The sequence below is a fragment of the Acanthochromis polyacanthus genome, chromosome 22 (genome assembly GCF_021347895.1).
Source record: "Acanthochromis polyacanthus isolate Apoly-LR-REF ecotype Palm Island chromosome 22, KAUST_Apoly_ChrSc, whole genome shotgun sequence".
Taxonomy (NCBI): Eukaryota; Metazoa; Chordata; class Actinopteri; family Pomacentridae; genus Acanthochromis; species Acanthochromis polyacanthus.
Window position 1 is genome coordinate 27,887,871 of NC_067134.1, and position 23,773 is coordinate 27,911,643.

At 39.8% G+C, this 23,773-nt stretch overlaps 1 protein-coding gene across 1 annotated transcript in view; it reads left to right on the forward strand.

The window, feature by feature from the left end:
* Positions 1–638: 638 nt before the first annotated feature.
* The window catches only part of LOC110961685 (collagen alpha-1(XXVIII) chain-like), a 47,093-nt gene continuing 23,958 nt past the window's right edge, over positions 639–23,773 (forward strand). The window contains exons 1-14 of the mRNA XM_051943292.1: positions 639–849; positions 974–1,134; positions 4,471–5,045; positions 9,080–9,100; positions 9,192–9,254; positions 14,661–14,714; positions 14,810–14,854; positions 16,332–16,358; positions 16,710–16,754; positions 17,009–17,053; positions 17,277–17,330; positions 23,209–23,277; positions 23,388–23,456; positions 23,598–23,666. Of these exons, the coding sequence (XP_051799252.1) occupies positions 981–1,134; positions 4,471–5,045; positions 9,080–9,100; positions 9,192–9,254; positions 14,661–14,714; positions 14,810–14,854; positions 16,332–16,358; positions 16,710–16,754; positions 17,009–17,053; positions 17,277–17,330; positions 23,209–23,277; positions 23,388–23,456; positions 23,598–23,666 (1,290 nt within the window). The 5' untranslated portion in view covers positions 639–849; positions 974–980. The remainder of the gene's footprint in view (positions 850–973; positions 1,135–4,470; positions 5,046–9,079; positions 9,101–9,191; positions 9,255–14,660; positions 14,715–14,809; positions 14,855–16,331; positions 16,359–16,709; positions 16,755–17,008; positions 17,054–17,276; positions 17,331–23,208; positions 23,278–23,387; positions 23,457–23,597; positions 23,667–23,773) is intronic.

A 23,773-nucleotide genomic window follows, 5' to 3' on the forward strand; every position in this document is an offset into this window, starting at 1 on the left:
AGTTTTAGGAGAATCCAGCCTCGAGCCTTATGGAGGGTAACTAGACCCACCCTGGCAGAGAATTAAATTCGTTGCCGTGGGTTGTCTAGCGCGGCTAGGCTAGTGAACTGCAGGTGTGTGTGTGTAAATTCAGATTTTCATTTGTTTCACTTCTTCCTCTTTTTTCAAAGTCACTTAATCACTCTTTGGATTATTTATTTCTTTTACTTTTGTTTTCTCTGGATATATTAAAAATGTTTTCTGCATCTCATTATCACCCCGGTCTCCAGACGTGCTACCAAGGACGCTACCTTGATGTCCTCCGCGGCCCCGCTACAAGGCAACACACCCACAAAAACTGATAAATCCCTGCTTTTGATCTCCACTGCCTCGGCGAAAAAGACAAATTGCTATTCTACCCAGGGGCTTTCCTTTCCTGTGGCTGCTTTAAATAGCACGACTAACAAAGTAGAAATGACACCAACTAAAAAGAAATGGAAAGGGCGCTCATTGCTCAGGCATGACGAGGGCTGGCTCCCCACCCACACTCCCCCCACAGAGGGAGGGAGCGAGTTTCAAAAAAGGGCAGGACTTACCTTCATTTACTGCAAGCTTTGGATGATTTGAATTTGTGGGAGTCCCAGAGAGAGAATAAAATCTAAACTTTTAGGAACTCGCTGCAGCTGCTGACTGCATGGTGCCTACTTGACTCCCAGGAACCTCGGTGTGATGCTCAGGACATGGAACCAAACTAACTCCTGAATGCTCTTTTGCCTCATTTGCATCGTCTTGCTGAATTTCTTCTCTGCCACTAGATCTCCAGCATACAGAGCAGAGCCCATTGGAGACCAGAGGGAGCTACACTGTGAGGTATGCATGCTTGATGCCGCAGTCTTAAACAGCTTGTTAAAGCTTGTTCTCCGAGCGTGTGCAGGTTTGGAGGGCATTAAAACCCGAAGACCTTTTTTTGTCTTCTCTTGATTCCTCTCCTCAGGGAAGTCATGCTGCCCTCTCTGCACTGTTTGCTGCTGCTGCTCTGTGGGCTTCAGGGTCTGTGGGCTCAGGACTATGAAGAAGACTACGAAGAGGAGGTGGTGACCCCCAAGAAGAAGAAGAAACTCTATTCACCAAATTCCATATCGCAAAATGGCAGATGTAAGTTCCTTCTGTTATGAATTTTCTGTGGAAACTAAAGTCTTTTTCTTTTACTGAGGAAAAAGTGGTGTGGATTTTTAGTTCAAGTTCCACGTACAGCCCAGTTTGATCTCCAGTGACCAGTAAAATCACAGCATAATGACATATAAATAACCACAACTCCACATTTTTCTGTTTTAGTACAAAAAAGTGCCTTCTGAAAATTTTCATGTTCAAGGAATTATCTTTTTACAAAACATCATGAACCTCAAATTCAAGTTCAATTTCAGCAATATTATGACTCAGTTTATCATTTACACATTACACTTTCCAGATCAGAGTGTCTACAAAGAAACAGCTATCTGGAACTGAACGATATAGTATTTTACTTTATGATCAAAACAACAAAAAAAGTCCACAAAAAAGACAAAACCAACAAAAACAAGACAAAATGACAAAAAACGAGGCACAAAGTGACAAAAAAATGGACAAACAACACAAGTGAGAAAAAAATACACAGAAAAAATTGAATAAAGCGAAACTCAAAATGAGAAACAAAATGACAAAAACATGAGACAAATGACAAAAGTCAGACAGAAACAAGACAAAATTTGACAAAAACGAGACCCAAAATGACAAAAGAACAATCTAGTTCTTTACTTATGATCTAAACAACTTGTCATGGTCTCGAAATTATTTTACATTTAGAGTTTTACAAATTTACAATCTGCAGTTAATGTCTTCTTACACTTTACAAAGTCAGGCTGGATTGGACCGTGTGGAGAGCCGGTTTTTGGCCCACGGGCCGCATGTTTGACACCCCCGCTCAACAAGGACACTGCTGGAGGATGCAATCCACTTGGATTGATCGTATCTCTGGGGCTTCTCCCAGCCATCCATCTCCCGTGTGACCGTTCAGCGCTCTGTTACCCAAATGTTTTATTCGCTCAGAATCCTGTTTCCCCAGGCACATTCTCTCCGTGACATATTTCTTTGAAGATTAATGTGATTTATCCTCGGCCCATATTACATCTGTGACCTCCTTCCACTGCTGAAGGTTGGTGCGGCAACTCCACTTCCTTTTATTTCCTCTTCAAAATGGTATGCCACATTTATGAACTTATCACACTTTTCTGCAAACAGTGTTGGCCTATAGAACCTAAATGATCAATAAATCACCCCCCCCCCCCACCCCCACCCCCCCACCCCGCTGAAGGCTCCACAGATAAAAGTTTCATGTCTGCTCAGGAAAACCATTTGGATGTGATCAGCTGGGTCTTTGGACATGAAAGTAATAAATGATATCTGCATGAAAACGTCTAGACAACCAGCTAATGTAGGAAAGATACATTATATGCGGTAAAGCTAGAGGCTTGTAATGTCAAAACAGCTATCTAGCAATGATAAAATGCCACTTGTACAGTTTTATAGACAAACTACTTTCTCCTGTTTGCTGCAAAAGCTTATTAAATCAATTACAACTTGTTTGGCATCTTGGTTGCTACTCGTATTTGTTTTCTAGCTGAGAGGAAATACCATTTTTATATCTGTATGCTAAATACAAAGCAAACTTAGCAGACAGTTAACTTACTTTAGCTATAAACGGAAAACAGCTAGCTTTGCTCTGGTACTACTATTTCCACTTATGCTGTTTTATGCTGTTTTGTCTTTCTTGCCAAGAGGCAGACAATACCAATCTTCTGTGCAGGAAAGAAAAATATATAAAAAAGCTTCAGGTAGCAGCTGGTTATCTTAGCAGACCATAAAAACTGTAAACTTAGGGAGACTTTTGGCCTTAGCTAACCATAGCTTTGCTAGCTAAGCTATGTTAGCTGAAAACTGGAAAACAGCTAGCTTAGCGCTGGCACTACTATTTCACTTTGGCTATTTTATCTTTCTTGCTAAGAGGTAGACGATACCACTCTTCTGTGCAGTGAAGAGTTTTAAAAAAAAGCCCAAACTAGCAGCTGGTTAGCTTAGCAAACTATAAAACTGCAAACTGAGGGGGACACTTGGCCTTAGCTAACCTTAGCTTAGCTACCTTTCCCCTTTTGCCGTATTATCTTTCTTGCTAAGAGGTAGACAATACCACTCTTCTGTGCAGTGAAGAGTTTTAAAAAAAAGCCCAAACTAGCAGCTGGTTAGCTTAGCAAACTATAAAAACTGCAAACTGAGGGGGACACTTGGCCTTAGCTAACCTTAGCTTAGCTACCTTTCCCCTTTTGCCATATTATCTTTCTTGCTAAGAAGTAGACAATAACACTCTTCTATGCAGTAAAAAAATAAAAAGCTTGAGATAGCAGCTGGTTAGCATAGCAAACCAGAAAAAGACTGAGGGGGACACTTGGCCTTGACTAACCTTAGCTTAGCTACCTTAGCTATAAACTGAAGAACAGCTAGCTTAGCTCTGGGACCACTATTTCACTTTTGTTGTTTTGACTTTCTAGCTGAGAGGTAAACAGTACCGCTCTTCTGTGCAGTGAAGATGGTTAGCTTTGCAAACAATAAAAACTGTAAACTATGGGAAACGACAAGCTTGGGTTATTAATTTGTTTAATGCAAACAAAAACCGAAGGGTAACAATTGTGTCAGGCTAATCACCCAGCTGCTAGCTCTACTCCATCATAGTTACAGCAAAGGTAGTGTTTGTGCTAAGATAGCCAGCTGCTACCTGTAGCTTAATGGTTAATGGAGGGATATTGATCTAAGCTAAAATATAAGCTAAAAAGGCATTAGCTCAACTGAGGCGAGAGACTGAACTGATGGGAATCGCTTGCTAGCTTGTCGCAACAGCTTCATGTTTGGGGTCACTTAGAAATGTCCTTATTTTTGAAAGAAAGCATTTTTTTTTCCAATAAAGATAACACTAACGAATAAAGAGCAACTTTTATTAATATAGAGCAACTTTAACTCCTTTTAGAGCGACTTTTACCAATATGGAGCCACTTGAGCTCATATAAAAGAACTTTCATTCATTTTAGAGCACCTTTAGCTAATATGGAGCAACTTTCACTCATTTTATCGCAACGTTAACAAATATAAAACAATTTTAGCTCCTTTAGAGCAACTTTAGCTCATATTGTGCAGCTTTAACTCATGTACACTACAGTTCAAAAGTTTGGAGTCACTTAGAAATGTCCTTATTCTGAAAAGAAAAGCCATTTTTTCTATGAAGATAACATCAAATGAATCAGAAACACAATCTCGACATGGTTAATGTCTTACATGTCTATTCTTGCTGGAAATGTTTAATGAAATATCTACATAGGTGTACAGAAGCATAACTCTAAGCAAAAAATGTTCCTGTAACTGTTACTACAACATGTTTAATAAATGCTAACTCCTTGTTCTGTCCAGCTCTCGTGGATGAGGACTGTGCTTTGGAGTTGGCCTTCTTGATCGACAGCTCAGAGAGCGCCAAGGACAACCATGCCCAGGAGAAGCGCTTCGCCTCGGACGTGATGGACCGACTGCAGGGCCTGAGGCTGCAGACCGGCCGGGGCCTCAGCTCCAGAGCCGCCCTCCTCCAGTACAGCAGCCACGTGATCATCGAGCAGACCTTCAAACAGTGGAGGGGCACCGAGGACTTCAAAGCCCGCATCGCCCCCATCGCCTACATCGGCCACGGCACCTACACCACCTACGCCATCACCAACCTGACCCGCATCTACCTGGAGGAGTCCGACACCAGCAGCATCAAGGTGGCCATCCTGCTCTTTGACGGCATCTCCCACCCCAGGAACCCGGACATATTTTCAGCCGTGGCCGACGCCAAGAACCAGGGCGTCCGTTTCTTCACCATAGGAATCACGCCTGAAGCCAACGAGCCGGCTAACGTGGCCCAGCTGAGGCTGATCGCCAGCTCCCCGGCTTCCCGCTACCTGCACAACCTGCAGGACAGAGGCATCGTGGACAAAGTCATCAAGGAGATTGTGAGTAAAAATAAATGGATTTTTAATTTGTTGTCAGATTGCAGGCAGGGTTATAGATCAGGAGTGTCAAACACTCCTCTCTACGTTTCCTTCTTTGTCCATGTGGTCACTTGGGACAAAACTCCTTGTGAAGATTAATTAATTCGTTGTTCGATTAATCGCTGCAGCTGTTATTGAACATTGAGTCATCTTTGTCATTTACAGAAAATATCTGCTTTACAAACCCCTCAAATGCAGTTTTCTGAACACGTTTCGCTTAAAGAGACTTGACAGAATTTAATGCTTTTTCTGTTCATGCTTAGACTTGCATTTCTCACTCAGATCCAACCAGGAACTACATTTCTTTGGCGCTTGCATCGCTCGAGACATTGCATGTATGTTTCATAATTGCTGGTTACCAGAGGGCAGAAATTTATGACAGGTAGAGGCTCCAAAAAGTGATTATACAGACAGATGTATTCCAGATAGCGCAGATATTAGCAGCTCCATGAGCACTTCCTCTGCTGCTGTCCTGATTTCTTTGCAGCTCTGATGTAACCCTGCTACCTGCTGCTGAACATTGTAGAGCAACTTTAGCTTATTTTAGAGAAAGTTTAGCTCATTTTAGAGCATCTTTAAGTCATTTTAGAGCGACTTTAGCTCATTTTAGAGCATCTTTAAGTCATTTTAGAGCAACTTTAACTAATATAGATCAACTTTAGCTCATTTTAGAGCATCTTTAAGTCATTTTAGAGCAACTTTAGCTTATTTTAGAGCATCTTTAAGTCATTTTAGAGAAACTTTAGCTCATTTTAGAGCATCTTTAACTCATTTTAGAGCAACTTTAGCTCATTTTAGAGCAACTTTAGCTCATTTTAGAGCATCTTTAAGTCATTTTAGGGCAACTTTAGCTCATTTTAGAGCATCTTTAAGTCATTTTAGAGAAACTTTAGCTCATTTTAGAGCATCTGTAACTCATTTTAGAGCAATTTTAGCTCATTTTAGAGCAACTTTAGCTCATTTTAGAGCATCTTTAAGTCATTTTAGGGCAACTTTAGCTCATTTTAGAGCATCTTTAAGTCATTTTAGAGAAACTTTAGCTCATTTTAGAGCGTCTTTAAGTCATTTTAGAGCAACTTTAGCTCATTTTAGAACAACTTTAGCTCATTTTAGAGCATCTTTAAGTCATTTTAGGGCAACTTTAGCTCATTTTAGAGCATCTTTAACTCATTTTAGAGCAACTTTAGCTCATTTTAGAGCAACTTTAGCTCATTTTAGAGCATCTTTAAGTCATTTTAGGGCAACTTTAGCTCATTTTAGAGCATCTTTAAGTCATTTTAGAGCAACTTTAGCTTATTTTAGAGCATCTTTAAGTCATTTTAGAGCAACTTTAGCTCATTTTAGAACAACTTTAGCTCATTTTAGAGCATCTTTAAGTCATTTTAGAACAACTTTAGCTCATTTTAGAGCAACTTTAGCTCATTTTAGAGCATCTTTAAGTCATTTTAGAGCAACTTTAACTCATTTTAGAGCAGCTTTAGCTTATTTTAGAGCATCTTTAATTCATTTTAGAGCAACTATAGCTCCTTTTAGAACAACTTTAGCTAATGTAGAGCAACTTTAGCTTATTTTGAAGCAACTTTAAGTCATTTTAGAGCAACTTTAACTCATGTACTGAGATTCTGCATGTGTTGGACGTTAACTAAGACAAACTTCATATCCAGTTGTTTATGTTGACCTGAATGAGACGTGTAACTTCCATAAGCCAGCAATGAATTTCCATTTAGAGAAGTGGAACATGTGCTGTACAGTAACATCCTGCTGGCAGCAACATGTGCTCTGCATTAGAACCTCTTTGTGGGAAAATGGGCTGCAGTAAGTGCAGGAACCCGGCTAGAACATGAATGCACGCTATACCATCCAGCAAACACCACTTCAAACCGAGGCTTTGCTGTTGACACAAGTGTCATGCATCTAAATTTGATGAAGGGAAAGCTGTACAGAAACCTCACAGTGAGCCTCTCAGAGCATTGAGCCCAACAGACTGTATTCTGCTGGCATGCAAAGAGCCCAGAAACAGCAGCTCCAGCCAGACTTTCATCTCGTTGCTCCACAGACAGCATCTGTATGTCATAAGCATGTGCCTCTGTCCCGGCTGAGAACATTCTTTTATCTTCAGTCTGAGTCGCGACACGAAGAATGGACCGACTGTCTTCAGACACCAGAAACATCCTCTGCATGCTTAGCTGGGCTGTTTTCCTCATCATGTAAATGTGCTTTATGTTTAGTCTCAGTAGAGGTTTGATGATGCTCCATTGTGTAAACCAGGGCTGTCCAACATGAGGCCCGTGGTCCAAAAGTGGTCCTCCAGAGGGTCCAATCCGGCCCTCAAAGTGGAAAAATTACAGAGAAGACATTAACTGCAGATTGTAAATTAGTAAAACTATAAATTTAAAATGATTTCTAGACCATGACAAGTTGTTTGGATCATAAAGTAAAATATTAGATTGTTCTTTTGTCGTTTTGTGTCTCGTTTTGTTAATATTTTGTCTTGTTTGTGTTGTTTTTTATCTGGCTTGTCGTTTGTCTCATGTTGTTGTTTTGTTTCTCATTTTTGTCGTTTCATATTTCTTGTTTGTCACTATTTTTTTCTTGTTTTGTTCTTTTTTGTCATTATTTTGTCTAATTTGTGTCCATTTTTTGTCGCTTTAACTTTTTGATCAAATTTTTGTCATTTTTGTTTTGTTTCGAGTCGTTTGTCTCATTTGTTGGAATTTTGTTTCTCATTTTTGTCGTTTTGTGTCACATTTTTGTAATATTTTGTCATGTTGTTGCTTTTCGTCATTTTTTGTCTGACTTTTGTCGTTTGTCTCATGTTTTTGTCGTTTTGTGTTTCCGTTTTCTCTCACTTGTGTTTTATTGTGTATCTTCTGTCATTTTGGTCTTTTGTTTTTTGTCTCGTTTGCATCCATTTTTTTGTCGCTTTGTAACTTTTTTGTTTAATTTTTTGTATCTTTTTTGTTTTGTTTCATGTTGTTTTACCCATTTTTTGTCGTTTTGTGTTTCCGTTTTGTCTCGCTTGTGTTTTATTGTCATTTTGTTCCTTTTTTGTTTTGTTTTGTGTTGTTTGCATCCATTTTTTTTCGGTTTGTAACTTTTTCGTTTAATTTTTTGTATCTTTTTTGTTTTGTTTTGTGTTGTTTGTCCCATTTTTTGTCACTTTGTAACTTTTTGTTATTTTTTGTACCTTTTTTGTGTTGTTTGTCCCATTTTTTTTGGTGTTGTGTGTTTACTTTTTGTCTCGCTTGTGTTTTTTGTCTTAATTTTTGTCATTTTGTGTTTCGCTTTATTTGTTGTTTTGTGTTGTCTAATTTTTTGTCATTTTGATTCTCGCTTTTGTCATCTGTTGATCTTGTTTCTGTCATTTGTGCAATTTTTTTGTCTTATTTTTGTCGTTGTCCATTTTTTTTGTCTCTTTGTTGTTTTGTTTTGTGTCATTTGTCTAATTTTTTAAAATATATTTTATGTGAATGACAAACTGAGGCACATTATTTCTAAAATTGATTATATTTTTCTGAAGAAATTTCACGTTTTTATGATTTTTTATAAACAGATAATTCCTTACAAGTAAATATTTTCAGAATGTACTTCTTTGCACTAAAACAAAGGAAAAATTAGGAAAAAATTTTGGGTTATTATGTTGTGATTTCACAGGTCCGGTTCTCTGGAGATTAAATTGGGCTGAATGTGGAACCTGAGCTAAATGAGTTTGACTCCTCTGCTGTAGAGAATGTTGTCGGCTTTGAGGAGAAACGGGTGAAAATTGTGACGCAATATTTGTCTTTTACTGGTGGAGGATGTGAATCTGCTGGCAGGAGCAGGCTTTGACACACTGAACTTGGAGGAGTTTAATTAGGCGTTTTGAGCAGCAGGTGCTCACAGTTTTCCTCAAAACCAGAACATTTGCTGTCCTCAGGTTTAGAATGAAGTACTAAATCAGCCGTATGGACTCAATCTGTCCACATGTTGACCTTCTCGTGTTTTTTGCTCCGCAGACGGCGCTGGCGGATGAAGGGGTGAGTCTGCAGACTGCTCATATTCCTGCTCATAGTTTGCTTTTTGTGTGTCTTCATGGCCCGTCTCACTCTTGTTTTCCTTTTTTTAAAGTGTCCTCTGGCCCAGAGCAAGTGTGCATGTGAGAAGGGTGAGAGGGGACCCAGTGGCCCTGCAGTAAGTATGACTGTCCACTCTATGCTTGCACTAGGAATTTGAAATGAAGAGCCACTGTGCCTCACTCATAAGAATAACAATGAGCCACAAAAAGCCACAAAGTTCTGTGTGAGTGATAGCGGAAAAAATGGAGTCATTTTCCTGCTTTCTGGTGCATTTTGAGGTTAAAAAACAGTTCTATTTTAACTATTTTATTTCTACTTAAATGTATGTTGTTATTTTCATTGTTTTTACACATTTTTACTCCTCCTCGGCTGCCCCCCCCCCCCCACACACACACACTATGTGAAATGTTTAATTCTAAGTCCTGAATATAAATATCATCACAAAGTGTGAGTCTGTATAATTTTGCTAAACTTTCAGATCCAAATTTAATGTTCTTTTCGTAAAAACAGGCAGTCAGGGGTGAAGACACATTCCCATGTGCATTTGGCCATTTAAAAACCTCTACCTGAAACATGTTCATGATCAAAACTTTTTGACCCATAAAAATATTAATTTCATGTCCAAGTTACCTTCTTTTCCTCCTGTGTCCAATTCTTCAACCCTCACTATGTACCATATCTCACAACTGTAGCATAAACTCAACAAAAACCTCCTCTTTCTTTCTCGCTTTTCCTGATCGCAAATGACTCGCCTTGTGGCACACCGTTCAGAGATTTCATACAGATAAAGGGGAACTTCGGTTTTTTCAACCTGGGGTCTGTTTTCATGTCATTTCATACATGTGAGTGATGGAGAAATGAATTTTTGACATAGCTCCAGTATTTAGCCAGGCAGGCAGCTTAGCAGCTCAGCTAGCAGCTCGGCTAGCGAAAAGTATGGGGCAGCTGGCCCCCCCGCATCAAAGTCCGCCCTAACGTGCTTTTTTTCCCACACTCTGTATCCAAATCTCAGGACACTAGAAAGCAAATCTCATTCCGAAATCACACGGTAGCTCAAGCCAAAACCGGTGTTTTGGCGCGAGCTATCGCGCGATTTCAGAACGAGATTTCCTTTCTAGCGTCCTGAGATTTGGATACAGACCACAACAAATAGCGATCACCACGTAATGTGGAGGTTTTCGTTCTCCTCTCATCTCTAGTATGTTGTGGCACACTTGTTGAGACTGTCTGAGCCGGTCAGTGTGGGGAAAAAGCACGTTAGGGCGGACTTTGGGCCAGTTGCCCCATAGTTTTCGCTAGCTGAGCTGCTAGCTGAGCTGCTAGCTAAGCTGCCTGCCTGGCTAAATACTGGAGCTATGTCGAAAATTCATTTCTCCATCACTCACATGTATGAAATGACATGAAAACAGACCCCAGGTTGAAAAAACCCGAAGTTCCCCTTTAAAATAGCATGATTTTCTGTGATTGGCCGAGAGCGGGTCATGACTTGGGCGCATCATCAAGATTCGGGTGGCTCCGACCGTTTCCGACGCCTGCTGAGAGAAAAGTTTGTTTTTCTTATATTATCGCTCGGGCGTTTCGAGGAAAAAGTAAGTCGAACCGCTTTTTGTTACTTTTTACCAGAAAAATAGAGCGCCACTGTGGCTCACACGGTTCAGAATGACAGCGCCATCCAGCAAAACGATGCACCAATGGCGCAGTGGCGACTGGCTAGCGCAAGCCTAGCCACTGTTAGATGTACTGATTTAAAACACAGCTGCATGGGTCCACTGTGTAAAATAAATGCATGAATAATGGAGTGATTGGACACTATGCTCTTCCACAAGTGGGTCAAAAATGACAGAATTAATGTGTTTTTATGCCATTTTTGTCATTTTAATGAAGAATAATCATTTGTCTTGTTGTTTATATTTTATTCTGGTCCACACGAGAGGATTTCATGTTTGAAATATGTTTATTTTTCATTTTAGGACGTATTTTGAACATTGTGATAATTGTAAAAGAAGAATGTCACACAGAACAGCAGCAGAAGAATGTCCACTTTGTCGACACTTTCCGCTCTTTCCCTCCAGCTGTTAACACTCCGTCTGTAAAACTTTCCCTTTGACTTGAGAGACGACTCTGAGTGCTCTTGACATGACCGAGAAACGTGAAGAAAGTTCTTGACTGGAAAGCCGTTTGCTCAAAGGAACACTCAGAGCCGTCTCTCAAGTCAAAGCGAATGTTTTACCTGCGTGAGGAATCGGCATAAACAGAACACAGTCTGGACAAGTGACTGATGACAGAAAGAAACAGCTTTTAGTGACATGAACAAGTTGCAGAGGGATTTTCAGTTTCAACCGGCTGCTTGCAAAACCAGCTTGTGACATTTTCATGGAAACAACACAGTTCTGCAGTAGTTGGAAATCAAAAAGAGCATTTAATCGTAGCATTATTATAATATGTATTCTCCTCATGTCGTACAAAGAGTTACTCACAAAATAGCTCATGTTGAAACACGATAAAGACCAGAATAGCCGACCAGAGCCCCGTTAATGCCAAAGATGACAAAGATCCAAGCTGATATTCAAATTTGACCAAATTGACTCAAAACTTGTCCAAAATGACTTGAAAATTGTCCAGAATGACTTGAAAATGATCCATCATTACTTAAAATTAGTCCAGAATGACATGAAATTTAACCTAAATGACCTGAAAATGATCCCAAATACACAAAAATGATCCAAAAATGACAAGAAAAGCTCAGAGCGGCTACTAAAACTTGTTGAAAATGACTCAAAACTTGTCCAAAATGAATCAAATTGCCCTAAATGACTTGAAAATGTTCCCAGAGACACAAAAATGATCCAAAATGATGAGAAAAGGTCCATGCTGACACAAAACTTCATGAAAATGACAAGAAAATTGTTGAAAATGACCTGAAAATGATCCATAACTACAGAAAATGAGTGCAGAATGACATGAAATTTGTCCTAAATGACTTTAAAATTATCTAAAGGACACAAAAATGATCCAAAACGACGAGAAAACATCCAAGCTGACATAGAACTTGTTGAAATTGACAAGAAAATTGTCATAAATGACTTGAAAATGATCCCAGAGACATAAAAATGATCCAAAATGATGAGAAAAGATCCAATCTGATATTAAAACCTGTTGAAAATGACAAGAAAATTGTCCAGAATAACTTGAAAATGATCCATCATTACTTAAAATTAGTCCAGAATGACATGAAATTTAACCTAAATGACTTGAAAATGTTCCCAAAGACACAAAAATGATCCAAAATGATGAGAAAATGGTTCAAAATGACTCGAAAATTATCCCAGAGACATAAAAATGATCCAAAATGATGAGAAAAGATCCAATCTGACATTAAAACCTGTTGAAAATGACAAGAAAATTGTCCAGAATGACTCGTTTTTTGACCCACAGGGTAAGAAATATTTCATTACTAGAATTTTCATGTAAAAACTGTCATGAAACTTCCTTCACTTCGGTGTTCCATACAGTAAAACCCACTTTTTTATTTTTTAAGCCACATGTATTGTTCTCATGTCACACAAAGACAATTACTCACAATATAGCTCATTTTGCAGCATCATAAAGACCAGTATAGCCGACCAGAGCCCCGCTAATGCCGGCAGGCTGCATAATTGCAGGGTTTGGTCGGGCTTCAGTAAATCATGCGGTTTGGAGGATCTGTTTCCCTGCAGCAGTGAGAGGAATGCCGCACATTCCTCCTATAGTTTATGGAGAACAGGCTGGATAATAGACGTGAAAGCAGCAGGTTCACGTCTTCCGTAGGAATCCTGGTGGTCGGGATTGTTTGAGGACACGGGATGGGATGATGAGACGTTACCTGCAGGACTTTCTTGGCATGTCGTGCTACGATCATTCCTTTCATCACACGGAGAAGGTCAGCCGCAATTAGACGCTGCGGTTTCACTTTGATGTGTTTTAACAGGATGAGAACGGAGCGATTACCCCCTTTCAATGTAACGCTGTGAACAAAAGCTGTTTCACATCAGGGGACAGCACTGATGGAGGCGATGTGAGCAGACAGAGACGCTTAAAAGATAAGAAAAGTCCACAGAAGCAGAGAAAAGCCAGACGACTGCAGTCCCTCTGACTCATCTGCTCCTAAACCCGGCGACCTTTATCCACGATGGACATGAAACGTGTTCTAAAAGAGCTCTTTATGGCATAAGGCAGAAAATATAACAGCTACGAAGAAGAATGAAGGCTATTATTGACTAATTACATGAAAGTACAGCATGGATCTGCAGCTACTGAACATATTAAAGAATCTCCCAGAGGAGCAGATGGATCAGTATAGAATTAACTTGTCCAAAATGACTCAAAGTGTCCGAAATGACTCAAAAATGAATAATTGGATGGTGAGAAGTGATCCAAGTTGACATACAGCTTGTTGCAAATGACACGAAAATTGTCCAAAATGACTCGAAAATTGTCCAAAATGACTCAAATATTGTCCAAAATCACTTGAAACTTGTCCAAAATGACTTGAAAATTGTCCAAAATGACTGGAAACTTGTCCAAAATAACTGGAAAATTGTCCAAAATGACTGGAAAATTGTCCAAAATAACTCAAAATTGTCCAAAATGACTTGAAAATTGTCCAAAATGACTGGAAACATGTCCAAAATAACTGGAAAATTGTCCAAAATGACACGAAAATTGTCCAAAATGACTCAAATATTGTCCAAAATCACTTGAAACTTGTCCAAAATGACTTGAAAATTGTCCAAAATGACTGGAAACTTGTCCAAAATAACTGGAAAATTGTCCAAAATAACTGGAAAATTGTCCAAAATGACTGGAAAATTGTCCAAAATAACTCAAAATTGTCCAAAATGACTTGAAAATTGTCCAAAATGACTGGAAACGTGTCCAAAATAACTGGAAAATTGTCCAAAATGACTCGAATATTGTCCAAAATGACTCAAAATTGTCCAAAATGACTCGAATATTGTCCAAAATCACTTGAAACTTGTCCAAAATGACTGAAAAATTGTCCAAAATGACTCAAAATTGTCCAAAATGACTTGAAACTTGTCCAAAATGACTTGAAAATTGTCCAAAATAGCTCAAAATTGTCCAAAATGACTTGAAATTTGTCCAAAATGACTCAAAATTGCCCAAAATGACTCAAAATTGTCCAAAATGACTTGAAACTTGTCCAAAATGACTCAAAATTGCCCAAAATGACTCAAAATTGTCCAAAATGACTTGAAACTTGTCCAAAATAACTCAAATATTGTCCAAAATGACTTGAAAATTGTCCAAAATGACTTAAAACTTGTCCAAAATGACTCAAATATTGTCCAAAATGACTTGAAAATTGTCCAAAATGACTTGAAACTTGTCCAAAATGACTGGAAAATTGTCCAAAATGACAACGCTTTACTGAATGTTTTGTACCAGTTTGTCGTTTATTTCTCTGCTAGCTGCTTTCTTTTCTCTCCACTGAATGTTTCTCATGTAAATGTCTCTGCAGGGTAAAAAAGGTCGTCCTGGAGAGGATGGAAGCCCCGGTCCAAAAGGACAGAAGGTGCTGAATGCTCAGAAACCTCCATTTTTTTGTTAATTTATGTGCAGACAGTGTGTGTTAGCTTTCCTAATAAACCAAAATCCTGTTCTGTGCAGGGTGAGGGCGGTCTGAGTGGACTTCCAGGACGGGAAGGATCAGAGGTGAGCGTATTTTTGATTGGTGACAGATTTAAAACCAGATTAGATGGATCCATCGTTCTTTTTGCTTTTAAAATCTGGGGAGTCAGACCAACATTTCACACACTCTCCAGGTCTCAGAGAGCTCTTTAGTTGCAGTTACGGGTTCGTAAAAATATACAATAAAGCGCACACAACAAAAATCTTTCTAAACGAGACCACAGGATGTTGTGCAATTTTTGTATTTTGAAATATATGTGAATAAAACAAGAACGATTTATTGCACTTTTAAGCAATTTATTGTCGTAGTTTGGACACAAATCAATACATGTTGTTAAAAATTGGGACATAAGGGTTGTACACTGAAAAACCTCTAAATCTGACCAAGTCTATTTGTCTTGTTTTAAGTCAAAATGTCTCATCCCACTTGATTTCAGATAAATTCCTTTAACAAGAGACATTCCAGCAGATGGAGGGACTTATTTTAAGACAATGCCTCTTAAATATGTTGTTAAGTCAAATAATCTTGAAATTAGCGTGTTTTAACCCTCGTGTTGTCCTGAGGGTCAAATTGACGCGTTTAAAAGTTTAAAAATGTGGAAAAAAATATATTTTCATGGTGAAAATTTCCACATTTTCAGAAATGTTTTGGGAAATTTTTAAACATTTTGTGGTGGAAAAAAGAAATACAAAGAAAAAGTTTCTTTAAGAACATTCACAGAAAAATCAACCAAAATCCAGCGAAATGGATTTTTTTTCTTCCCGAATAGTCTTAAAGAAAATATTAGAACTGTTATATATATATACACATATGGGTAATTATTTTAAATATTTTTAGGATGTTTTGGGGAAGATTTTTATTCATTTTTTGAAAATATTTACAATTTTTAGATTTTTAATTTTTTTGCCAAATTTGGGGATTTTTTTTAAAAAGGAAAACTTTAAAGGAAAACTTCTTAGGAATTTTTTTTCCTGAAGATTTGGATTTTTTTCAGAGGAGGGAACAATATTTTTTGATGCCATAAATGAGGACAACAGGAGGGATAAACCACCTAAGCTTGACAATCCTGGTAAAATAGAGCTTCAAATAAGTTTTCCCAGCTCATTTTAAGATCTCAATATTCTACATATCAGATCTTATTTCAAGAAATCTTACCAAGCCATTTTTCACTTGTTCTATTGGCAGATTTTTTCCCACTTATTTCAAAATAAAAGCTCTTTGAAATAAGTTTTTTTTTCTTGTTTTGAGAGGGGTAGTTTTTCCAGTGTACTGATGTAAAGCAAATAAAAATACTCCAAAAAATGTCACTACGGAATGTAAAAATGTAAGAATATGACCTGGAGGAGGAGAAGAATAAGACTGACGGGCACATTATGAAAATCGCTTTTGTTTTCTTTGTCGTCAGCATAAAAAAGAATTCCTTTTCTGTGGTCTGTGTGGCAGCATTTATGCTCTTTTCTTGTCTCTTTCTGACTTAACTAAATTGTTCTGTCCTCACAGGGAAAGCCGGGATACAAAGGAGAGAAGGTACCGTATGGATTCCTCTGTGGTCTCTGCGTTCCTATGGTTTCTCACGGTAACGGATTTCCCACGCTGCTTTCCAGACGTGATAAAATGCTGAGACACTACAAACATAAAGCCGTTTTCTTCTCCTTTTTTTCACGTCAAGCTTGTTTACAAGGATCATTCGCTGCTTATTGTGTTTTTTTTAAAGGAATTCAACCCAAAAGTGATTTAATTACGTAAATCTGGAGGCATTCGATGTTGCAAACCTGATCCTAGCTGGGATATTAAACTGCTTTTTGATTATACGTGTGAAATTCTGCAGAATAACACCATGCTAATGCCATCACTGAACTGTTTTTTGTTCCTTTTCAGGGAGAGAGAGGTGAATGTGGCACACCTGGAATTAAAGGAGACAGAGTATGCTGCCCTTTAAGTGTTGAATTTCCTTTATTTTTTCCCTCTTATTGCTAGAAATGATTCATCTATTTACGATAAACTTCTGACCTTTATAAAATGATATCTGTTTTTCTTTTAATCTAGTCGTATGTTAACATTTTTCTCCATGTTCTTTTACCTTTTTTTAATCACACTGTATTTTAATGTGAGAGATAAAAGCATTGCTGATGACCATCTTGGATTTTAAAGCTTAAGGATCTCCCATTTTTCTCCAGGGTCTTGAAGGCACCATTGGCCCAAGAGGAAACCGTGGACTTCAGGTTGAATCTACTTTTCTTTCTGCCTATTTTAGCATCACGTGTTCACATTGGAGTTCGAAAGATTTACGACTCATTTATAGTGATTTTTAAAAACTTTCACTTGCAGTCAAGTCCAAAGAAAAACTCTTAAGACCACCATACATCCAGTTCTGACAGGTGGACGGTCTGACTGGACATTCCATTCACCTGAACTCTAACCCTCACATATTTGTTCATACTTTAGGGTTTGCCTGGACCACCTGGTGACATCGGACCTGAGGGTGTGATGGGTAGAAAAGTAAGTTCTCCTCAGTCTTGAACTCACTGTTGGACGTGTGAAACTAAATCTGGGAGGTGTCACCGTGTCCACCCTTTGCTGTAACTTTTTATTTGCTTTCCGCTGCCTGGAAAGATTGTTCAAACTTGTCCAAAAGTTCACCAAAGTCCTGATGGTGCTGGACTAAATGGTGTCACGCCTTGCTGTGTCGGGACTGTTTGACCTTAAAGAGTGTGTGTTCTTATTTGGGCTGTACAGGAAGTAGTCCCTCAATACCCTATATCACCACTCTGGGTTCTACGGCTTCCTCCCACAGTCTAAAAACATGCTGAGGTTAATTGGTTACTCTAAATTGTCCGTAGATACGTGATTGTTTGTCTGTATGTGGAGCCCTTTCATAGACTCCTGCCTTCACCCTAAGGGGCTCGACACACGGGGAGCGACAGTTGAGGGGGGAATGTGAAAGTCATCGCAACAGGAGATGGATTCAACACCCGGTGCGCGATACTTGGCAGCGGCAGGCGACGGCGACACACGGCGCGCTGTGCAAAAGCACAGATCGCTTGTCTCCCTCACTTCTGATTGGCTGTGAAATTGGAGGGATTTTTTACGTTTTCAAAGAGTTTCATGACAGAAAAGCATAAAGATGATGAGCCAGAAGATATTGCTTGATTTAGCCGGAATTTTACTCTTGACATTGGCTTTTAAAAGAAAGAAATGACCCTGGGTCCATGCCATATTGCAAACTCAGAAAGAGCATTGAGAATGCCACCATTTGATGCCAGATCTCAAAAAAGATCCAGAAAAATTCCGGGCCTACTTTCGCCTTAGCCCAGAACTTTTTTCCAAAGCGGACCATTAATGGATAGGAGCGGACTGCACTGTGTAACATGCTGTAAGCTCATTGGTCAGTGAGTGAAACCCTCGCTGATTGGTTGAAGCTCCAGGCGACAGCAACAGAAGTTGAACATTTTTCAACTTTCTTGTATCGCGTCGCAAGCCAGCGGGTGCACGTCTACGTGAACGCGCGCGAAATTTCACATGCACGAATGTCGCCGTCGCGTTGTTGGGAGGGGGGAAAGCGATGTTCGTCTCGTCACACAGCACCCATAGAAAATGAATGTAGCGCAACTGTTGTCACCTCCCGTGTGTCGAGCCCCTAAGACAGTTTGGATAGACTCCAGTCCCCCATGACTCTAATGAGGATTAATTGTTGTATAGATAATGGATGGATGGATTAAAAAGCAAGATATGTTTTAGTGTTTTAGTGCTACCTTATTGCCATGTGTCGTGTCCTGAAGTTCTCTGTCGCCTCCATCATCACATCCAGCTTCAAAAACCCAAATTCAGGTCTTGAAAGCCGTCGTCCTCAAACCAGTTGGTAGCGTCACAGTGTCCATCTTAAATATGCAGTCTATGGCTGGTTGTAGGGCCATTTGTTTTTACACAGGGACTTCACAAGTCCCTAATTAGTTTGTTGTCAATCCTTTCAGTTCACATAGTTGTCATCAGTGATTAGTTGCTCCAACCGAGGTCAACACGCCTCCAGTCACGGTTCAAGAAGTTTGAACTCCACTGAGTCGTTGCAACACGCCACATTCATTTGTCTTCAAACAAGTCAACAAAATCATCAAATTTGAAGTTTAGGCCAATTTTTTAAGGTGCTTAGATTTGATTATCACCTTTCAGTAAACAGTCTTCACAGTGCACATTCACTTTACTGTTTCTCAGAAAAGGCTCCCGGTTTCAGGTGTGCAGCTGTAAGTTAACCGCTGACTGACAGGTGTTGCTAGAAGGCAAACACCAGCAGAAAGAAAGAACCGAGGTGCATGTAAGAGCAGAAAACAAACACGCGATTGAGGAAAAACAGCACAAGAAATGTAGGGAGTCGGAACCAACCGTTGGACCTCATCAGTGAAGCATGCACGGCTGCTGCTGGGTCTGGCTCACGTATCAGGATTGATGATGGAACAGATGATGGCAGAAAGCTGAAATGTAAACACACATATTTAGTCTGGCTGTGTCCTTATGGTGGCCGTACCATCATCCTGCTTCAAGATAATAAGCTCAAACACACTAGAACCATCAAATCCAAGACAAAAACTGCATGGACTGGACAAGATTTACACACGTGGACAAAATTGTTGGTACCCCTCAGTTAAAGAAGGAAAAACCCACAATTCTCACTGAAATCACTTGAAACTCACAAAAGTAACAATAAATAAAAATTTATTGAAAATTAAATAATCAAAATCAGCCATCACTTTTGAATTGTTGATTAACATAATTATTTAAAAAAACAAACTAATGAAACAGGCCTGGACAAAAATGATGGTACCTCTATAAAAGATTGAAAACTATTTGACCAGAGTGACATGATTAACTCAGGTGTGTCATTTAATTGACATCACAGGTGTTTCCAAACTCATAATCAGTCAGTCTGCCTATTTAAAGGGAGACAAGTAGTCACCCTGCTGTTTGGTGAAAAGGTGTGTACCACACTGAACATGGACAACAGAAAGCGAAGGAGAGAATTGTCCCAGGACATCCGAAAAAAAATGATAGACAAACATCTTAAAGGTAAAGGCTATAAGACCATCTCTAAACAGCTTGAAGTTCCTGTGACAACAGTGGCTCATATTATTCAGAAGTTCAAGACCCACGGGACAGTAGCCAACCTCCCTGGACGTGGCCGCAAGAGGAAAATTGATGACAAATTGAAGAGACGGATCGTTGGAATTGTATCCAAAGAGCCCAGAGCAACCTCCAAAGAAATTAAAGGTGAACTCCAAGGCCAAGGTACATCAGTGTCAGATCGCACCATTCGTCATTGTTTGAGCCAAAGTGGACTTCATGGGAGACGACCAAGGAGGACACCACTGCTGAAAAAAAACTCATAAAAAAGCGAGACTGGAATTTGCAAAAATGCATGTTGACAAGCCACAAAGCTTCTGGGAGAATGTCCTTTGGACAGATGAGACCAAACTGGAGCTTTTTGGTAAGGCACATCAACTCTATGTTCATAGACTCAAAAACCAAGCATACGAAGAAAAGAACACCTTCCCTACGGTGAAACATGGAGGAGGCTCAGTAATGTTTTGGGGCTGCTTTGCTGCATCTGGCACAGGGTGTCTTGAAAGTGTGCAAGGTACGATGAAATCTGAAGACTATCAAGGCATTCTGGAGAGAAATGTGCTGCCTAGTGTCAGAAAGCTTGGTCTCAGTCGCAGGTCATGGGTCTTCCAACAGGACAACGATCCAAAACACACAGCCAAAAACACCCAAGAATGGCTGAGAGAAAAGCGTTGGACTATTCTAAAGTGGCCTTCTATGAGCCCAGATCTGAATCCCATTGAACATATGTGGAAGGAGCTGAAACATGCCATTTGGAGAAGACACCCATCAAACCTGAGACAACTGGAGCTGTTTGCTCATGAGGAGTGGGCCAAAATACCTGTTGACAGCTGCAGAACGCTCATTGACAAATACAGAAATCGTTTAATTGCAGTGATTGCCTCAAAAGGTTGTGCGACAAAATATTAAGTTATGGGTACCATCATTTTTGTCCAGCCCTATTTCATTAGTTTGTTTTTTTAAATAATTATGTTAATCAACAATTCAAAAGTGATGGCTGATTTTGATTATTTAATTTTCAATAAATTTTTATTTATTGTTACTTTTGTGAGTTTCAAGTGATTTCAGTGAGAATTGTGGGTTTTTCCTTCTTTAACTGAGGGGTACCAACAATTTTGTCCACGTGTGTAAGTCCTAATGACAGTTTTACCTGCTGAGAAAGAGGCTGAAGACAAATACTAGATTGTAGATCACTCTTTCTTCCTTTGAGACGCATCTATTAAGTTACTCTTGATGGACTCAATATAGGCGCTTTTAAATAGTATGAAATTAAATATGCAGAAAGCTTTGCGTGTTGTGATCTGAGCCTGTCTGATCTAGGTCTTGTCAGCTTGCATATTAATGCACGTTAGTGTGTGCAGTCATGCATTTTAAGACCATTATACAGCACAGAATGGCTCCGTATCATTCAGCTATAAGGGGAAAAAATGCTGTGACTTGTTTGGATTTATTTGAGTGAAGCAAGAGTGTCCTCGCAAAATAGTGATGAGTGGAAATGTTTAGTTGGAACATCTACTGTTCAGAAGTTTGGGGTCATTGTCTTTGAAAAACTAAGAGAAAGATAGCATTAAATGAATGATAAATCCGGTGTAGACATTGTTAATGTGGTAAATGACTATTCTAGCTCTAAATGTTTAATGGAATATCTCCATAGGGGTACAGAGGAACATTTCCAGCAACCATCACTCCTGTGTTCTAATGCTACATTGTGCTAGCTAATGGTGTTGAAAGGCTCATTGATGGTTAGAAAACCCTTGTGCAGTTATGTTAGCACATGGATAAAAGTGGGAGTTTTACTGGAAAACATGGAATTGTCTGGATGACCCCAAACTTTTGAACGGTGGTGTATATTCAGGGAGGCGAGCACTGTTATTAAATTGGTAACGCTGCCTACGGCTCTATCCGAATCCTTGGGAAAACTTGATGTTTTTAGTGAGGTAGGTTGCTAGCCCAGAAGCGGTTGTTGTCGTTTCCAATCCAAAGCTGTGTGATGTTTGCATCTTGTGGCAGGCTTATATTCACAGTGCACATCCAGTAAGTCAGACTTATGCACGTGAATCCCTCCCGTTGAAACTCTTCGCCCTCCTCGTGTTCATAAACAGATGTAGAGTAAAATGAAACCTTAAAATGAAGGTATTTTATTCATTTTACCTCATTGTGAGAGTCCCTTCCACTGTTTTGAGGCTCCTTCTCCATTCATACGTTTTCGCCGGAGTTCCGACTTGTGGCGAAAATCGACTTATATCGATCTGTTGGAACGGAACTCAGACGTAAGTCGAGGACCCCCTATACTGGCTTTTCCACTCCTCCTGCCCAAACATATTCATCAAAGGTCTCAAAACCAGATGCATATGGAAGGAGCCCTGGATCTTTGGTTGGGTACATGATGTGATTTCCAGTCTGGTCTGCATTAAGACTCTGTAACAAAAGGCGCATTCATGTCAGCAACACAGACAATGAATGATCAAAGTACCTGTGGTGTGGCAGAGTGGAGAAAAGTCTTTTCTCTGTTTTCTTGGAATAAGGTTTGACACAAGTTGACGTTTTTGCACTGGTGTAAAAGTGTCACAGATGTCATGTATGTTCTACAAACTGCTCAGCCTGTGATATCTGAACACTTATTTATGAATTATGATCCATCACCACTGGAACATTTGGAGCGGCTCTCAGGTAGCTCGTCTGTTATTACCTTGTCAGCTTATTTGTCTGTTCGTACGTTTTGGCCCCTCTCTCCTCTTCTACCTGCCAATTCTGCCATGAGCCCACACTCCCCACCGACTGTTCCCTCCTTAATTATTTTGGAAGAATGTTCATGTTGATAGTCTGGCTGTCATCCTATATCACCTGAATGGCAGGGTAATGTCTGACTTTAAACGTTGTCCCAACTTGCTCGAAAGGTTAAGGGAACGGGGGGTAAAAGTGCTGGTATGCGCCGACAAATATCTCCACGCCTTCTTTATGACTCTCGTATGCCCTCCCGCTGCACACCACCGCTGTGATTTACAGCTTCTCAGTGAATAATCGCATTCTTTACCAATAAAGTCTTGACTAAAGGAATGAAGGAACCCAACACTACAAGTCTGAACCCCCAATAAGACCAACATATTTGGAATATTAAAGGAACGACAGCAGTTTTTCTCAGAACTTGGGGCTGCTTTGTTGGTTTGCATATACCAAAACAAAGCTAATGATCAGTTTGACTCGGCTATATGTGCAATCGTTAATTCGTCCCTGCATGCACATGTCCCTGCCTGTGTTTTTATAGGGGGAAAGGGGACTTCCTGGGCCACCTGGAATCCAAGGGGAAACAGGGATCGGCCTTCCGGGACCCAAGGTGAGGCTGCCACCCTATTGTTATGGAAAGTGAAGTCACGCCAACATAATAACCTGCCAGCATCTCACCTCGTTTGGGCTCTTCTCTCGTGCTTCTCGTGCATTTTGCAGGGTGACGTTGGTTTCCAGGGACAACAAGGGCTTCCCGGTCCTCCTGGGCTCGGCGAGGCTGGACCACCAGTGAGTAAAAAAAAAATCCTCACAAATACACCTGACACCAGCAGCACAGATCGTTTGAGGACAGGATTTTTAGAACAGTCACTTGTTAAAGATCATTTCTATCTTCCTCCTGTGGTCATTCATGTCTTCTGGTTTCCACAGGGACCTCAAGGGCCACAGGGAGTCCAAGGAGAGAGAGGACCGACAGGAGAAGGTCTCCCCGGACCAAAGGTGAGTTAGTGTTCTTATCTTTTATGTTTTAAGCTCCTGGGACTGACATTTCTTCCTGGAAGCCTCATGCATTCAAACCTTCAAACCAGAAACCCTTCTGAGCTGGT